The sequence below is a fragment of the Schistocerca cancellata genome, chromosome 8 (genome assembly GCF_023864275.1).
Source record: "Schistocerca cancellata isolate TAMUIC-IGC-003103 chromosome 8, iqSchCanc2.1, whole genome shotgun sequence".
Classification (NCBI taxonomy): domain Eukaryota; kingdom Metazoa; phylum Arthropoda; class Insecta; order Orthoptera; family Acrididae; genus Schistocerca; species Schistocerca cancellata.
The window spans coordinates 161,734,470-161,750,392 of NC_064633.1; the positions used below are offsets into that span (position 1 = coordinate 161,734,470).

The following is a 15,923-nucleotide window of genomic DNA, read 5'->3' on the forward strand; positions in this document are numbered from 1 at the left end:
TTTGACGAAATTTGAACAAAACTTTTATGCTTAAGTTCCGTTTTCTCGTTTAGAATTTGGCTGGGTAGTTTCGTATGTGTATGTATATATCCATTTCTTCGAAAAGTGTTATTTTTGGGCCTTTAGGTGTTACGTGTAGAATTTCCGTTGCGTAGTCGAACTAGTTTACACTGCAGGCTCTGAGGAATATAAAATTCTCTTTACTATGACTTTCATTGGCCTTCGATGATTTACTAAAACATGTTGCCTCACGCCACGTCCTTGTTATTCTTTAGTTTTCTATGAGTGTATATTAAACAATTGGCCTATTAAAGTATGTATGCAGATTTTTTTGACTCCGTAGCTGTACCTCAGGCACGTTCAGATTCGAAACAGGTGTACCTAACACCCCAATTATATTCACATAGTGAACATCTTCCGCCGTTGACAAGTGGCAGCGTTATGTAGAGCAGAGGCAACGGGGCAGCTTCCGACGTCACGCGTGTAGATAATGGGCGGCCTATAAGAGGATCGCAGTGTCTCACGAGGAGTCAGTGCTGTGGGGACGCCCGTGAGCAACAAACACTCTTCTCTCTCGCTGTGGCTACTGCAGCAGATACCTGCCGGCCGCAAGACTGCACCTACAACTGTACCAACTGACCACTGTCTGTGACGTCGCGACCTTTCGCCTACGTCAACGTACAGAAAGGAGTTGGAAGCAGGTATGTCCGGCACATGCGTACTGGTTATATTTCCAGCAGTGTACACAACAGCCCACATTTCTACTGAGGTAGGAGTCAGGGGATACCTCCCAGTATTGTGACGGACCTTGCTTTGCCCGGCGTGGTGCAGCGACTCGACGTGGCTCGGACTCAACCAGTGATTGGAAGTCCCATCTAGGACTATTGAGCTAATCTGCCTATACAGCCGTCCACAATCGCGAAAGTGTTAGCGGTGCAGGATTTTTGTGCACGAACTGAGCTCTCGATTATGTCCTATAAATTTTCCATGGGATCCATATCAGGCGATCTGGGTTTACAGATCTATAGTTCAAACTGTCTAGAATGTTATTCAAAACCAATCGTGACCAGTGTGGCCTGCTGATTTGACACAGTTGCTTGGAGACTTGAAGTGCATGAATGGCTGCACATGGTCTCAAAGTAACCAAACATAACCATTTATTGTCAATGATCGGTTCAGTTGGATCAAAGCAGCCTGGCCATTCCATGTAAATACAGCCCACACCATTATGGAGCCATCACAAGCTTGCAAAGCGTCTTGTTGAAGACTTGGGTGCATGGCTCTGTGGGGTCTGAGGCACACTCGAAGCGTGCCTTCAACTCTTCCAAATGAAATCGGGACTCATCTGACTACGCCACGGTTTTCCAGCCTTCTAGGGTCCGACTGGTGTGGATACGAACGTAAGAGAGGCGATGCAGGTGATGTCGTCCTGTTAGCAAGGGCACTGCTGCTATAGCCCATTAACGACATATTTCGCCGCACTGTCCTAACGGATACGTTTGTGGTACGTCAGTCCCACAGTGATTTCTGCGGCTATTTCACGAAGTGTTGCTTGTCCGTTAACACGGATACCTCTACACAAACGTCGATGTTCTCGGTGACTAAGAGAAGGCCATTGGCCACTGAATTCTCCGAGGTGAGAAGTAATGACTAAAATCTGGTGTACTCGGCACACTCTTAACGCTGTGGATCTTGGAATATTGAATTCCCTAACGATTTTTCGAAATGGAATGACCCATGCGCCCAGCAGCAGCTACCATTCCGCTTTCAAAGTCTGTTAATACCCGTCATGCGCACATAATCACGTCGGACACCATTTCACACGAATCACCTGAGTAAAAAATACAGCTCTGCCAATGCACTGCCCTTTTATACCTTGTGTACGCGATACTACTGCCATCTGTATGTTTGAATATAGCTATCCCATGTCTTCTGTCACCTCAGTGTGTACTCTCCATCTGCAGTGGTTAATTGAAATAGAAATTGAGGGGCTGGGAGTGTAAGTGCTGCAAGTGACATTTCACAAGAAACTGACCTAAATGCACATTTGGTAAGCTAAAGCACGAATCTCTTCTGAGTGAAGAAGTACACGCGAGATTTTGCATAGTGCCCCACTCTTTGATGATGAAGTTTAAGCTCTAAGCCATTCGCTGGACTGCACTTTGAATACAACCAGTGTAAGTGAAATGGTGGACAGAAGGAGAATTGCTAATATCTTTAATGAAAGTCCGGGTATGTTTTTTTTTTAAGTACAGAAATAGTCTAATGCTTATGAGTATAAGACTATTTATAGTACTGTTTAATATATGTTTCAATAGCCATATTTTGAAATACCACACGTACATCTTAAGGCAAAATCAACATATTTACACCATATATCATAAAGTCCTTGGACCTGGCCATACGTGGTTATCACCGTTAGCTTTCAACCGCGATTCTTACACATATATTTTAACAACGCGTTTCAAGAGACAATGCTCTCATCATCAGGCTGTAAAGTCTATGTCATGAAATTAAGCGGACTAAAAAGACAAAATACCAACACAAATAGTTGGGAAGTCCATAGAGTAAAACAGAATTGGACTGCGGGTCCTCGTCTTACATTGAAATTGTTGACACAAGTCAATGGCCGTCCCATAGCTACTGCGCCGGCTCGGGAGCTGTTGTGGACTGACGTGCCTAGGTGTTGTGGCGTGGTTACAGCCGTGTGCTTGACGGTAACGCTATGCTACTGGGCGCCTGATTTCCTTATTGCATTGGTCTGCCATCGTTAGCCTCTCGCAACTCCGTCAGTGACATGCTACAAGTTTAAAGTCGCATACCTGCCCTAAAATAATTCTAAAAACCCGCTAAAAAATCTCATTTCTTTAAAATTATCTTGTGCATTTAGAATATTCCTTTGTTTCTTTTCATGGATAGCTATCTCGAATTCCTCTAGTAAATCAAGTTTCCTCCCTTTCTTTTCTACATGCAGTATTTCTACGTTGTCTTCTATGCTATTAAGGGGATTGCGTGTTTCATGTATATGGTTCGCAACAGCTGATTTGTTATAATTTCCTAACCTGAACGCATCTTTATGTTCTTTATACCGGATCGCGAATGATCTTCCTGTCTGCCCTATATATTTTGCATCACAAGTTCTGCACTGAATCTTATAAACTCCCGATCTTTCAAACTATTTCTCTTCTCGCCAATATCGTGCTTAAGGCTATACCTCCCCTTATCCGCTTTCGTGGCAATAGCTTTCACTTCATTAAGCTTTTTATTGATAGAATCGACAGTTAGTCGGCCTGCTCTAGTCTTACGATTAACACTATTTCGCTTATTTAGTTCATTTTTTACTATTTTATGTAGCTTATGACCGACATGACCGGTTTCATTATTATTTAATTTGGCAATTTCTGTTGTCATTCTATAAATAAAAAACTTAATGAAGTGAAAGCTGTTGCCACGAAAGCGGATAAGGGGAATACGGTCGTAATATTAAAAGAGGAGGAGTACGTTTCGAAGACCTTAGCGTTTTTTGTCGAAAATAGCATTACGGAAATTCCGAAAGACATAACAGCCAATTCCCAAATTAAACTAAAAATGTTCTTAAACGCAAACACTTCCTGCTGACAGAAGCCGAAAAAAGAAGATGTGTTATCATGAATCCAACGGCCCCCAAATTAAGATCACAGGTGAAGATACATAAAGATCTGCATCCGGTTCGTCCGATTGTTAACGGTCGAAATAGTGCAGCATATAAAATAACGAAAATGTTGAACCAAATTCTGAAAAAGACTTACGTGTATAAAAATAACTATTCGGTGCGTGGTAGTATGACCATGATAGGTGAAATTAAAGATACGCCAGTCACTGACACTTCCCGTTTGGTTTCGTTGGATGTTAAGAACTTATACTCCAGTGTTCCGTTTAACGAAACTATAGAAATCATTAAGAGAAATTTCCTTAAATACGGTAAAATTTCAACGCAAGAGACAATTGAGTTTATTGAACTCCTACAGCTCATTACAAGTTTTAATTATTTTACGTTTAATAACAAATTTTATATTCAGGACGATGGGTTAGCCATGGGGTCCAGTATTTCAGGAACTATGGCGTACATTTTTATCAATGACCTTGAAGATAAAGTTCTAAATTCTGACGATAACATTATGGATAAAATTGTTTATTACAAACTTTATGTAGACGACACTCTGTTACTTGTCGATGGCTCCCTGAGGACATTGAGGAAATAGTAAAAAAGTTCAACGACGCACATAATAAAATAGAATTTAACGTGGAGTATGAAACTGACAATTGTTTACAGTTCCTGGACCTGAATATAAAAAAAGCAGGGCAACAAACATGCGTTCTCCGTTTATAGAAAACAAACTACTACTGATGCCGTGATCCCGAATGATTCATGCCATCCGCAGGCTTATAAAGAAGCTGCTTTCCGTAGTCTCGTGCATAGGGCAGTCAATATACCTATGAGTGAAAAAGATAGGGAGACTGAAATTAATACCGTTAAGAGAATAGCGATGAATAACGGTTACAGAATAGATATGGTTAAAAAAAACTGTTACGGAAAAGTAATAAGCGCAAAATGAATAAATCTGATGGAGAGAAAGTGAAAATTATCACGATGCCATACTACGGAAAAGTCTCACAAAAGATAGCAAATGTTTTTAAGCCATACGATGTCAAAATAGCTTTTCAGACTAATAACCTAGTGAGGTATAGCCTTAAGCACAATATTGGCGAGAAGAGAAATATGTTTGAAAGATCGGGAGTTTATAAGATTCAGTGCAGAACTTGTGATGCAAAATATATTTCGCGATCCGGTATAAAGAACATAAAGATGCGTTCAGGTTAGGAAATTATAACAAATCAGCTGTTACGAACCATATACATGAAACAGGCAATCCCCTTAATAGCACCGAGCGAGGTGGCGCAGTGGTTAGACACTGGACTCGCATTCGGGAGGACGACGGTTCAATCCCGCGTCCGGCCATCCTGATTTAGGTTTTCCGTGATTTCCCTAAATCACTCCAGGCAAATGCCGGGATGGTTCCTCTGAAAGGGCACGGCCGACTTCCTTCCCCATCCTTCCCTAATTCGATGAGACCGATGACCACGCTGTCTGGTCTCCTTCCCCAACCAACCCCTTAATAGCATAGAAGACAACGTAGAAATACTGCATGTAGAAAAGAAAGGGAGGAAACTTGATTTACTAGAGGAATTCGAGATAGCTATCCATGAAAAGAAACAACGGAATATTCTAAATGCACAAGATAATTTTAAAGAAATGAGATTTTTTAGCGGGTTTTTAGAATTATTTTAGGGCAGGTATGCGACTTTAAACTTGTAGCATGTCACTGACGGAGTTGCGAGAGGCTAACGATGGCAGACCAATGCAATAAGGAAATCAGGCGCCCAATAGCATAGCGTTACCGTCAAGCACACGGCTGTAACCACGCCACAACACCTAGGCACGTCAGTCCACAACAGCTCCCGAGCCGGCGCAGTAGCTATGGGACGGCCATTGACTTGTGTCAACAATTTCAATGTAAGACGAGGACCCGCAGTCCAATTCTGTTTTACTCTATGGACTTCCCAACTATTTGTGTTGGTATTTTGTCTTTTTAGTCCGCTTAATTTCATGACATAAACTTTACAACCTGATGATGAGAGCATTGTCTCTTGAAACGCGTTGTTAAAATATATGTATAAGAATCGCGGTTGAATGCTAACAGTGGTAACCAGTATAACGACAACTGCTACCTCGACTCCATAATGGATTATATTAAACTGGCCATACGTATATGGAATGTGATAAAGCTTTTGGTTTGTCTGAAAAGGCAAAGAAAGACTTCAGACATGTATTTGTTCCCCAACACAGGGTGGAAGCAATGAAGCAGATCAGCAGCAAGCTTTCTGTGGTGAAAACGGAAACGGAAATCTTTCTTTCAATTAAAACCATGGATGCCATAGCAAAAGATAAAGGTGCTAAAGACACAGATGGTAAGAAAATGCAAAGGTGGTATACCAGGTGGATCTTCTAGCTATGCAGCTCAAGTATACACTAAACCGTTCAAAAATGGTTCAAATGGCTCTGAGCACTATGGGACTTAACATCTGAGGTCATCAGTCCCCTAGAATTTAGAACTACTTAAACCTAACTAACCTAAGGACCTCACACACATCCATGCCCGAGGCAGGATTCAAACCTGCGACCGTAGCAGTCGCGCGGTTCCGGACTACAGCGCCTAGAACCGCATGGCCACTGCGGCCGGCCACTAAACCGTGATCTTCAGTTTATGCAAGTGGATTATAGGAGGCCCAATACTGGTGCCCCTCAATACTTTTTAACCAGCCTTTGCATCGAGACGAGTTTGAAATAACATTTGAGAATTGGAAAGACCATGAGGAAATGAAGAACTAAATCTCTCCACTTTCCCACGAGTTCTGTAATAATATATCATATTCCCAGACATCAGTGTAAGACGAAGGAGTGGAAAAAACGGACATGGTCAAAGAAGAAGACGAAGAAACTGAAACATGAACAACACAATTTTTAAGCATCACGAGTGTTGCCTAAGAAATTATTATCATTCTGTAGACACTGACTGTGAGGGGATTATAGGAAGTGACTATGAATAATCTCTTACACGTGTTAGAACCACACGAATATATTTTCGTTTTTGTACTTTCATTTTATTATTATATTGTTTTTCAGATTGTTGTATAAATTTCACTCTGATTACTCACATATGTTTGTTTTACAACAAACTTGTATTTTGCTACGTACATCACGTGTGTTGTAAAATAAACTTCAAAATATAGCACAATAAATAAAATGTTTCTACACTTCCACTTGTTTTATTCTACAAAGATTTAAGACGATAGATGTATAAGTATTTTTAATAGATGGCTTTAAGCACTATGGGACTTAACATCTGAGGTCATAAAAGGACAACACACACATCCATGCCCGAGGCAGGATTCGAACCTGCGACCGTAGCAGCAGTGCGATTCCACACTAAAGCGCCTAGAACCGGTCGGCCACAACAGCCGGCGTGTTTTTAATACATTATAAAAAATAATGCAGGGTCGCTACACTCTCTAAGCATGCCTGCAACTGTAAACAGACTGACCATTAGGGAAAAATATTTGATGTTTCGATAGTAACTCATATAATTTATAAATAGCATATTTACTTCGGCAGTCATTTAGTCAGGTTGTTTCAGCAGACACTTGTACTGCTTGTACTCTGTTCGGCAGTTGTTTGCATATCGAAGTATGGCGAATGTACGAACCTGTTTGCAAACATTTTCGTAATGACAAATTTAATTATTATTTCTGTGTTTAGAAACTAAGAAGCTTTTCTTTAATTTTATAACATTGATGAGTTATTGTTTAATAACGTCGAATTAATGTGTTAATGTGTTTAAAAAATTTATTTTTCCAGTTGTAGATGGTCAAATAGTGTAATTTTTGGGGACTAAATAGTGTAATTTTTTATGACGAAACCAGGGGAGTCCATCCTTTGAGCTTACCTGGGCCACTTTGGAGGCGCGTATTTTTGGGACGCATATAATATACTTAACTCTAAGAACAGCCGCCGGTAAAAAGCAAGATGAAATTAATTTGACATTTTATATGAAATTTCATGAATAATTTTACATATAAGTAATTACAGTTGCAAGTACTTACTGTCAGTACCATGTCTCTGAGACGTCATTAAAATTATGGCTAACGACTGTACATCACTTGTGGTCTCTCATCTTCAGTCACAGTATCAAACACGCTGGCCTCTGGCACCTTTTATTCTAGCCCAGTTGACAGTCTGTATGCTGAAGCTGCTGAACTACCACCGTCCTACCGCCGTGACTTCCTCCTCAGCAGTTATGCATTCCGTCTGTCTGCCATGCGTGGCCATCCATCATATACCTCCTTCTTCGATGATTCCTTTGATCGCCAGTATGGGGCTCGTCCCTCTTCTCTGCCAACTCCTGGTGTGCGCTTTCGGCGCTTGCTTCGGCAGTTTAACTTCACACTACCTGCAACTTTCCTAGTGGGTGTGAAACCCTCACCACCTTGGCTTCGTGAAGTTGCCCGTGCTAACCTTGGCCTTCATTCGCTTCCTAAGTTCACTACTCCAGCGTCGCTCTATCGCCTTCAGTTTCACGACCTTGACATGTTATTCCGCGATAGTGCCTTTGTGTACACTGATGGCTCTCGGACTGACCGTGGTTCGAGTGTGCCTTCGTTGTTGGCGCCCACGTCTTCAGATATCGGCTTCCGGCACACTGCTCAGTATTTACAGCCGAGCTCCTCGCCCTGTATCAGGCCACAGAGTACATCGGGGGACTCGGATTTTTCCTTTGTGTCCTCTACTCAGACTCTCTCGGCGCCCTTCAAAGTCTGTGTGCGCTGTACACCGCCCATCCCTTAGTGCAACGGGTCCAGGAAAACTGTCACTTGCTCACTCTTGGTGGAGCGACTGTGCAGTTTCTGTGGGTTCCTGGTCATGTCGGTCTGCCAGGATACGAGGCTGCTGACGCTGCTACCAAGGCTGCAATCCTTGTACATCAGCCCAGTACTTCCTATATTCCCTCCAACGATCTCTGTGTTGCCGTCTCTCAGGAGGTGGTGCCCCTTTGGCGTCGCCATTGGTCCTCCCTTCATGGGAATAAGCTCAGGATTATTAAGCCTCTCCCAGCCGCTTGGATGACCTCCTCTCGGCCCTCCCGCTGGCAGGAGGTCATTTTAACTACGTTGCGCATTGGGCACTGCCTTTTTATCTATCGTCATTGGTAAGTGGCATTCCCCCACCACTTTTTCCGCATGCCGAACAAGTTTTAACTGTCTGCCACATCCTGTCGGAATGCCCATTTTTTAACCGTTTACGCCCCTGCTTGACCCTTACACGACACATGAGCAATTAAAAAATAATGCCACGTAACACAAAATTCACTCATTTTTCACGGTTCTAGGCGATTCAGTCTGGAAACGCGCGACCGCTACGGTCGCAGGCTCGAATTCTGCCTCAGGCATGGATGTGTGTGATGTCCTTAGGTTAGTTAGGTTTAAGTAGTTCTAGGGGACTGATTACCTCAGAAGCTAAGTCGCATAGTGCTCAGAGCCATTTGAGCCACACATTTTGCATATGCAAGGTACAAATCACTTGTCTCCCTTAGATTAACTGACGACAATGACGTCATGAAGGGCATCTGAAAGCAAAGTTAACATAAATTTACCAAATGACGGAAACCTGCTGACTCCGTATTACAGGATAAAAACGAGGAAGCAGAGACGGTAAAACACCATTCCACCAACTAGAATTTGTTCACACAATTACGTAAACAAACTTGCTTTAAATTGTTATGTTACATAATACACGTTCACCTTACTAAACTAGAAACGTGTAGAAGATATACGTAAACAAAATGAAATCTACTGTGTGCTCATGCCTTGTAGCCTGAATATTTTAAGCAGGCTTGTATGATGTAACACATTTTTATGTCGTTAGTTCCTAAAAATGTTGTGATTGTACCTTTAGATTAAATTATAGGTATTGTTTTGTTCGTTACATTCGGTTTTTGGTGCATGGTAATTTTATGGATTGACTCACGAACAGCTTAGGGGTTCACGTCAAACTTAAGCCCACTTAAATGTGGACCTAATTGAATAGTTTACGGTTCAAATGCATTAGTACTAAGTGGGTCAGCATGTTATACTGTACTTTGGAGTCATGATTACTATAACGTGTTTGCTTCTGTTCTCATACACTTTGATCTGTGTCAGTTTTCGCTATCAATTCTGACATACCATGTATACTGTATGTAGCATTTTTGTATCATTTCTCCAGATTATTCGCGATTACATAGGCGTTACACAATTTCTATTACAGGTGTCTAGAGGTCGTAGAGGGAATGTAGTAGGTAAGGCTTTTATAAGGAACCTAGTCTGGAAATGTACCGTTTTAAAATAAAATTAGTCTGAAAATCGGACCTCTCTAAAATCTCCCGCTTCACGCTACGCACACAATCTGAGAAGAGGGGCCGGCCGCTGTGGCCGAGCGCTTCTAGGCGCTTCAGTCTGGAACCGCACGACCGCTGCGGTCGCAGGCTCGAATTCTGCCTCAGGCATGGATGTGTGTGATGTCCTTAGGTTAATTAGGTTTAAGTAGTTCTAAGTTCTAGGGGACTGATGACCTCAGATGTTAAGTCCCATAGTGCTCAGAGCCATTTGAACCATTTTTGAGAAGAGAGCTCCAACGTCAGTCCCTGTTACAATTATGACGTCACTTACACTTCCGTTCGACTACAATGGCAGGGACACACTGGTACGTTCGTAACTGCGAGGGTGGACTGGGGTGCTCCATGGACGCGACACACTCTCGTCTTTGAACAGGACGTACTTCCTCACGTAGAAACACCTCGAGATACTGTCCACGCCATGGGATCCTGTAAAGCATGCAAGTCAAAGTTCGTTGTCTCCACTGTGTGCGTACGGTGGAACAAGAGATCTGAAAGTGAGCCAAACCTCAAACATTTTTCACATTCAAACGGTGCATTTGCGGACATGGGTTCCTCATCAGAACTTTGTCTACTAAATCCCCTCTACAACCCTGGGAAGCCTGCAGTAGGAGCTCTGAAACATCCTGTGTATTGAAAAGCATTACTATGCACCACGATTTAAACTGCGAGATGTACAAAATATTCCCGGTGTTTCGTATCACACAAGAGAAACGCCTGCAGATACGAAGAAAATGCTGTTATTCAGCTTGAATGTAATCTCCTCTGGCTACAGGAGACCTTTTTCTAACTTTTGTACAACTGTCGCAAAATGGAAAGCGACAACGGATATTCCTTTTGGAGTCTAAGTAATGATGTCACACTTCTTTCATGTCCGTTGAAACATTGGATTGCTGCGTAAGTTCGTAACGTCTTTCCATATATTTAATAAACACAACAGATACACATAACAGAAACTTTAGTCATAAATTATATATTTTCCTTTGCTATTTGCAACTGCCTGCCAACGATGGAGTAACTTTTCGGTTCTGCGACTGTAGAAATCACGTGCGTTTGAGGAGAACAACTCGTCGAGCATTGTTCGGAGCGCATTTTCATCTGAAAAGAAAGTTCCTCGAAGGTTGTTTGATCGAGAGCGGAAAAGGTGAAAATCTGAGGGCGCAAGATCAGATGAATAACTTCCACATAGCATTTTTTCTCAGTCTAACAGTAAGCAGCGGACATTATCGTGCAGTAGCATCACTTACTGGTCGTTGTTCTTGGATTGCGTCACTTCACGCAGTCTTCCTGGTCGTTGTTCTTGGATTGCGTCTACAAGACGTCTCTGTTGTTGACAATAAATGTCATCAGTGATGCTTACACCTCGGACACGCAATATGTAGTTCACCATATCGTCGCAGTTTCACCAGATACATAACATTATATTTTGTTGATGTGCGCGAGTCTTTGTGCAGGGAGTTGCTGCGTTGTTTGGGCTCGACCATTCCTTTCTTTTCCCTTATGTTAGCATAAAGACACCATTTCTCGACACTAGTAACGATACAGGGTAGGAATGGTCTTGTTGTTCACAAACCAATTGATCACGAGCGAGCAGAGATCATATATGGACACCAGCTGATTTTTGTGATTTGCGGTGCCTGTATACCTGATCTTTGAACGTTCCCCACTGCATGAAAATTCGCACGATTGTGGAATGATTACGGTTCTCGAGTACACTTGCGTGGATCATTGTGGGTTAATGCGTTTAAAAGTTCTTCATTAAATCCGGAAGGTCTTCCTGAACGCGGAGAGCCACTAAAGTCATAACGATCTTCCTTAAAAAGAGAAAACCGTTTTCTTGCAGTGCTCTGGCTAATGGTATTATACCCACACAGGGCGCAAATGTTCTGGCTTCTTTCGCTGCTGTCACTCTTGTACTGAATTCAAACGGAAGAATATATCGGAAATGTTCAGATTTATCCACTTGGCAATCCATTTTCTGTCGTCCAAAGCTCCGTTCACTATCTATAAATAACAAAATGACGATATGTAAACGCAAATAGGAACATTGAACTACAAGTACAAAATGACAATCGATAAATAATCCCATGACAACCGAAATATCAACATGCAAAACAAGAACTCTACTAACTTATGCACCAAACTAATATGTTACAAAGAGCTGTGCAATACAACCGTGCCTATACTTCACCCGGATTGACCTTACAGATCCAGGTGCTAACTAATGAGACGTTAGGTACAACATATGGCATATTTCGGCCACAGGTGTCAATAGAATGTGCAACAGTTCCATCTGCGTTGCCTGCTGCTCTGCAAGCAACTTCCATGGCACAAATCACGAACAGTCCGATCGCCTACCTATCTCCGGTTTTATCGACGGCGTAAACACTTGCCGTTTGTCGCCACTGTGTGAGACTGTCGCCAATTTTGTGACAGCATTTGTCGTTGTTGGTCCGTGCTGTCTGACATTTTGAGGAAGATAAACGCGAACATGCCGCATCTTCAGCAGTTTGTACTTCGGCCCAGAAGTTCTGAGCAGGATTAAACCTCATTTCCTGTTTACGAACTGCAGGAAGATCGGCAAAGGATCGACGCTTGTTGCAATGATTGGCAGATGACTCTCGTCGTATGCAGTGTAACGTACTGCGCTTAAGTGGCCTGGAGGCCCATTACTGAATACATATCCAACCGTAGAACAGTCACTGAAAACAGTCACATACATAAAATATCTAGGTATTTGCGGACGGAGCGATTTAATTTGGAACGGCTACGTAAAACTAATCACATGTGAGGCAGATGCCAGACTGAGATTCACACAAAGAATCCTCACCCAGATAGGAAGAAGACAACAAAACTCTCGTTCGACCAATATTGCTCTTCAGTCGGGAGCCAGAAGCAGATACGACTGACAGAAGAAATAGAAGAGTGCAAAGATGAGTAGCGCCCTTCGTCACGGGTTCAATTAGTAAGCACGAAAGCGTGGCAGAGCTGCTCAGTCGACCCCAGCAGCAGAAGTGGCAAGACAGGCGTTCTGCATCATTGTGTGGTTTGCAAATTTCCGAGAGGCTACGTTCTACTTCCAACAGCTATGTATATCTCCAGAAAAGACTGTGAACTTAAAAATGGAAAGTTTCCAGCTCAGATAGCTGCTAACCAACAAAATTCCGCGAAACATTAACGTCCGGAGTAGGAAAGGGAAGAAGGGGGGAAGATGACAACAGAATACAATGTGCTCTCCGCCACATAGCGTAACATGGCTTGCGGAAACAGGTGTAGATATACATGTAGTCTGTGTTGCCTTTTTTCACAACTGTAACAAAACTACATGTTCATGTCAGCAGCAGAGATACATACTCCAGCTTTGAGTGTTCCTCCCGCTCCGTGTCATTTTCCCCACCATCATCAGTGATCACGCCTGTACACGTGGTACCATTTAGATATCAGCACAGCCAACGAACGTTCGAGGTGCTCTTTATACAAGGTGGTCCATTGATCATGACCGGGCCAAATACCTCATGAAACAAGCGTCAAACGAGAAAACTAGAAAGAACGAAACTTGTCTAGCTTGAAGGGGGAAACCAGATGGCGCTATTGATGGCCCGTTAGATGGCGCTGCCTTAGGTCAAATGGATATCAACTGCTTTTTTTTTAAATAGCAACCCCCATTTTTTATTACATATTCGTGTAGTACGTAAAGAAATATGAATGTTTTAGTTGGACCACTTTTTTCGCTTTGTGATAGATGGCACTGTAATAGTCACAAACATATGGCTCACAATTTTAGACGAACAGTTGGTAGCAGGTAGGTTTTTTAAATTAAAGTACAGAACGTAGGTACGTTCGAACATTTTATTTCGGTTGTTCCAATGTGAAACATGTACCTTTGTGAACTTATAATTCCTGAGAACGCACGCTGTTACAACGTGATTACCTGTAAATACCACTTTAATGCAATAAATGGTCAAAATGATGTCCGTCAACCTCAATGCATTTGGCAATACGTCTAACGACATTCCTCTCAACAACGAGTAGTTCGCCTTCCGTAATGTTCGCACATGCATTGACAATTCGCTGACGCGTGTTGTCAGGCGTTGTCGGTGGATCACGATAGTAAATATCCTTCAACGTGCCCCACAGAAAGAAATCCTGGGACATCAGATCCAGTGAACGTGCGGGCCATGCTTCAACTACCTATGCACCTGTCATGAAATATACTATTCAATACCGCTTCAACCGCACGCGAGCTATGTGCCGGACATCCATCATGTTGGAAGTACATCGCCATTCTATCATGCAGTGAAACATCTTGTAGTAACATCGGTAGAACATTACGTAGGAAATCAGAATACATTGCACTATTTAGATTGCTATCGATAAAATGAGGGCCAATTATCCTTCCTCCCGTAATGCCGAACCATACATTAACCCGCCAAGGTCGCTGATGTTCCACTTGTCGCAGCCATCGTGGATTTTCCGTTGCCCAATACTGCATATTATGCCGGTTTACGTTACCGCTGTTAGTGAATGACGCTTCGTCGCTAAATAGAACGTGTACAAAAAATATGTCATCGTCCCGTAATTTCTCTTGTGCCCAGTGGCAGGACTGTACACGACGTTCAAAGTCGTCGCCATGCAATTCCTGGTGCATAGAAATACGGTACTGGTGCAATCGATGTTGATATAGCATTCTCAACACCGACGTTTTTGAGATTCCCGATTCTCGCGCAATTTGTCTGCTACTGATGTGCGAATTAGCCTCATCAGCAGCTAAAACACCTACTTGGGCATCATCATTTGTTGCAGGTCGTGGTTGACGTTTCCTTAAATAACGTAACTATCCGGCGAACGGTCCTGACACTTGGACGATGTCGTCCAGGATACACAGCAGCATACATAGCACACGCCCGTTGGGCATTTTGATCACAACAGCCATATATCAACACGATATCGACCTTTTCCACAATTGGCAAACGGCCCATTTTAACCCGGGTAATATATCACGAAGCAAATACCGTCCGCACTGGCGGAATGTTACGTGATACCATGTACTATACGTTTGTGACTATTACAGCGCCGTCTATCACAAAGCGAAAAAAGTGGTCCAACTAAAATGTTCGTATTTCTTTACATACTACACGAATATGTAATAAAATGGCAGGTTATCAAGATTTAAGTGAGTTTGACCGTGGTGTTGTAACAGGCACATGAGCGATGGGTCACAACATCTCCGAGGTAGCAATGAAGTGGGGATATTCCGGTACGACCATTTCACGAGTGTACCGCGAATATCAGGAATCAGGTAAAATATCACATCTCTGACACCACTGCAGTTGATATCCGTTTGACCCTTGGCAGATCCATCTAGCGGGCCATCCATTGCGCCATCTAGTTTCCCCCTTCAAGCTAGACGAGTTTCGTTCTCTGTAGTTTTTTCGTTTCATGCTTATTTCGTGAGATATTTTGCCCGGGCACTATCAATGGACCACCCTGAATAAAATTCTGCATACTTTGCAATCGTAGCAATAACTGTGTACTTCAAAGGAATTTTGTATTTCCTATAAACAACATGTTTGTATCACTAAGAGACATTTAAATTAATAGCTAAAAAGCTTTTGTGTCTTCTACTAAATCTTTCAGAAAGTGAGGCCTTTTTTTTTTTTCATTCTAGATAAACTTCATGGCCGTCGACTGGTTTACTACCTGCGCCCTGGTGGTGTTGGCTGCTTGGCTGCTATGGAAGTACCTGTCGTGGAACCACAACTACTGGCAACGCCTGGGCGTGCCTTGTGTGGAACCCTCGGTGCCTTTCGGCAATTTCAAAGACTTATTTCTTGGCAAGACATCGCCAACAGAATCGTTCCTAGAGATTTATCGGTAAGCGAAGGAAGAAACTCC

The 15,923-nt window shown here is 42.6% G+C and overlaps 1 protein-coding gene across 1 annotated transcript in view; it reads left to right on the top strand.

The window, feature by feature from the left end:
* The first annotated feature begins 546 nt into the window (after positions 1-546).
* LOC126094466 (cytochrome P450 6a2-like) overlaps positions 547-15,923 on the top strand; it is an 89,247-nt gene continuing 73,870 nt past the window's right edge. Inside the window, exons 1-2 of the mRNA XM_049908854.1 lie at positions 547-701; positions 15,697-15,902. Coding sequence (XP_049764811.1) covers positions 15,706-15,902 — 197 coding nt within the window. The 5' untranslated portion in view covers positions 547-701; positions 15,697-15,705. The remainder of the gene's footprint in view (positions 702-15,696; positions 15,903-15,923) is intronic.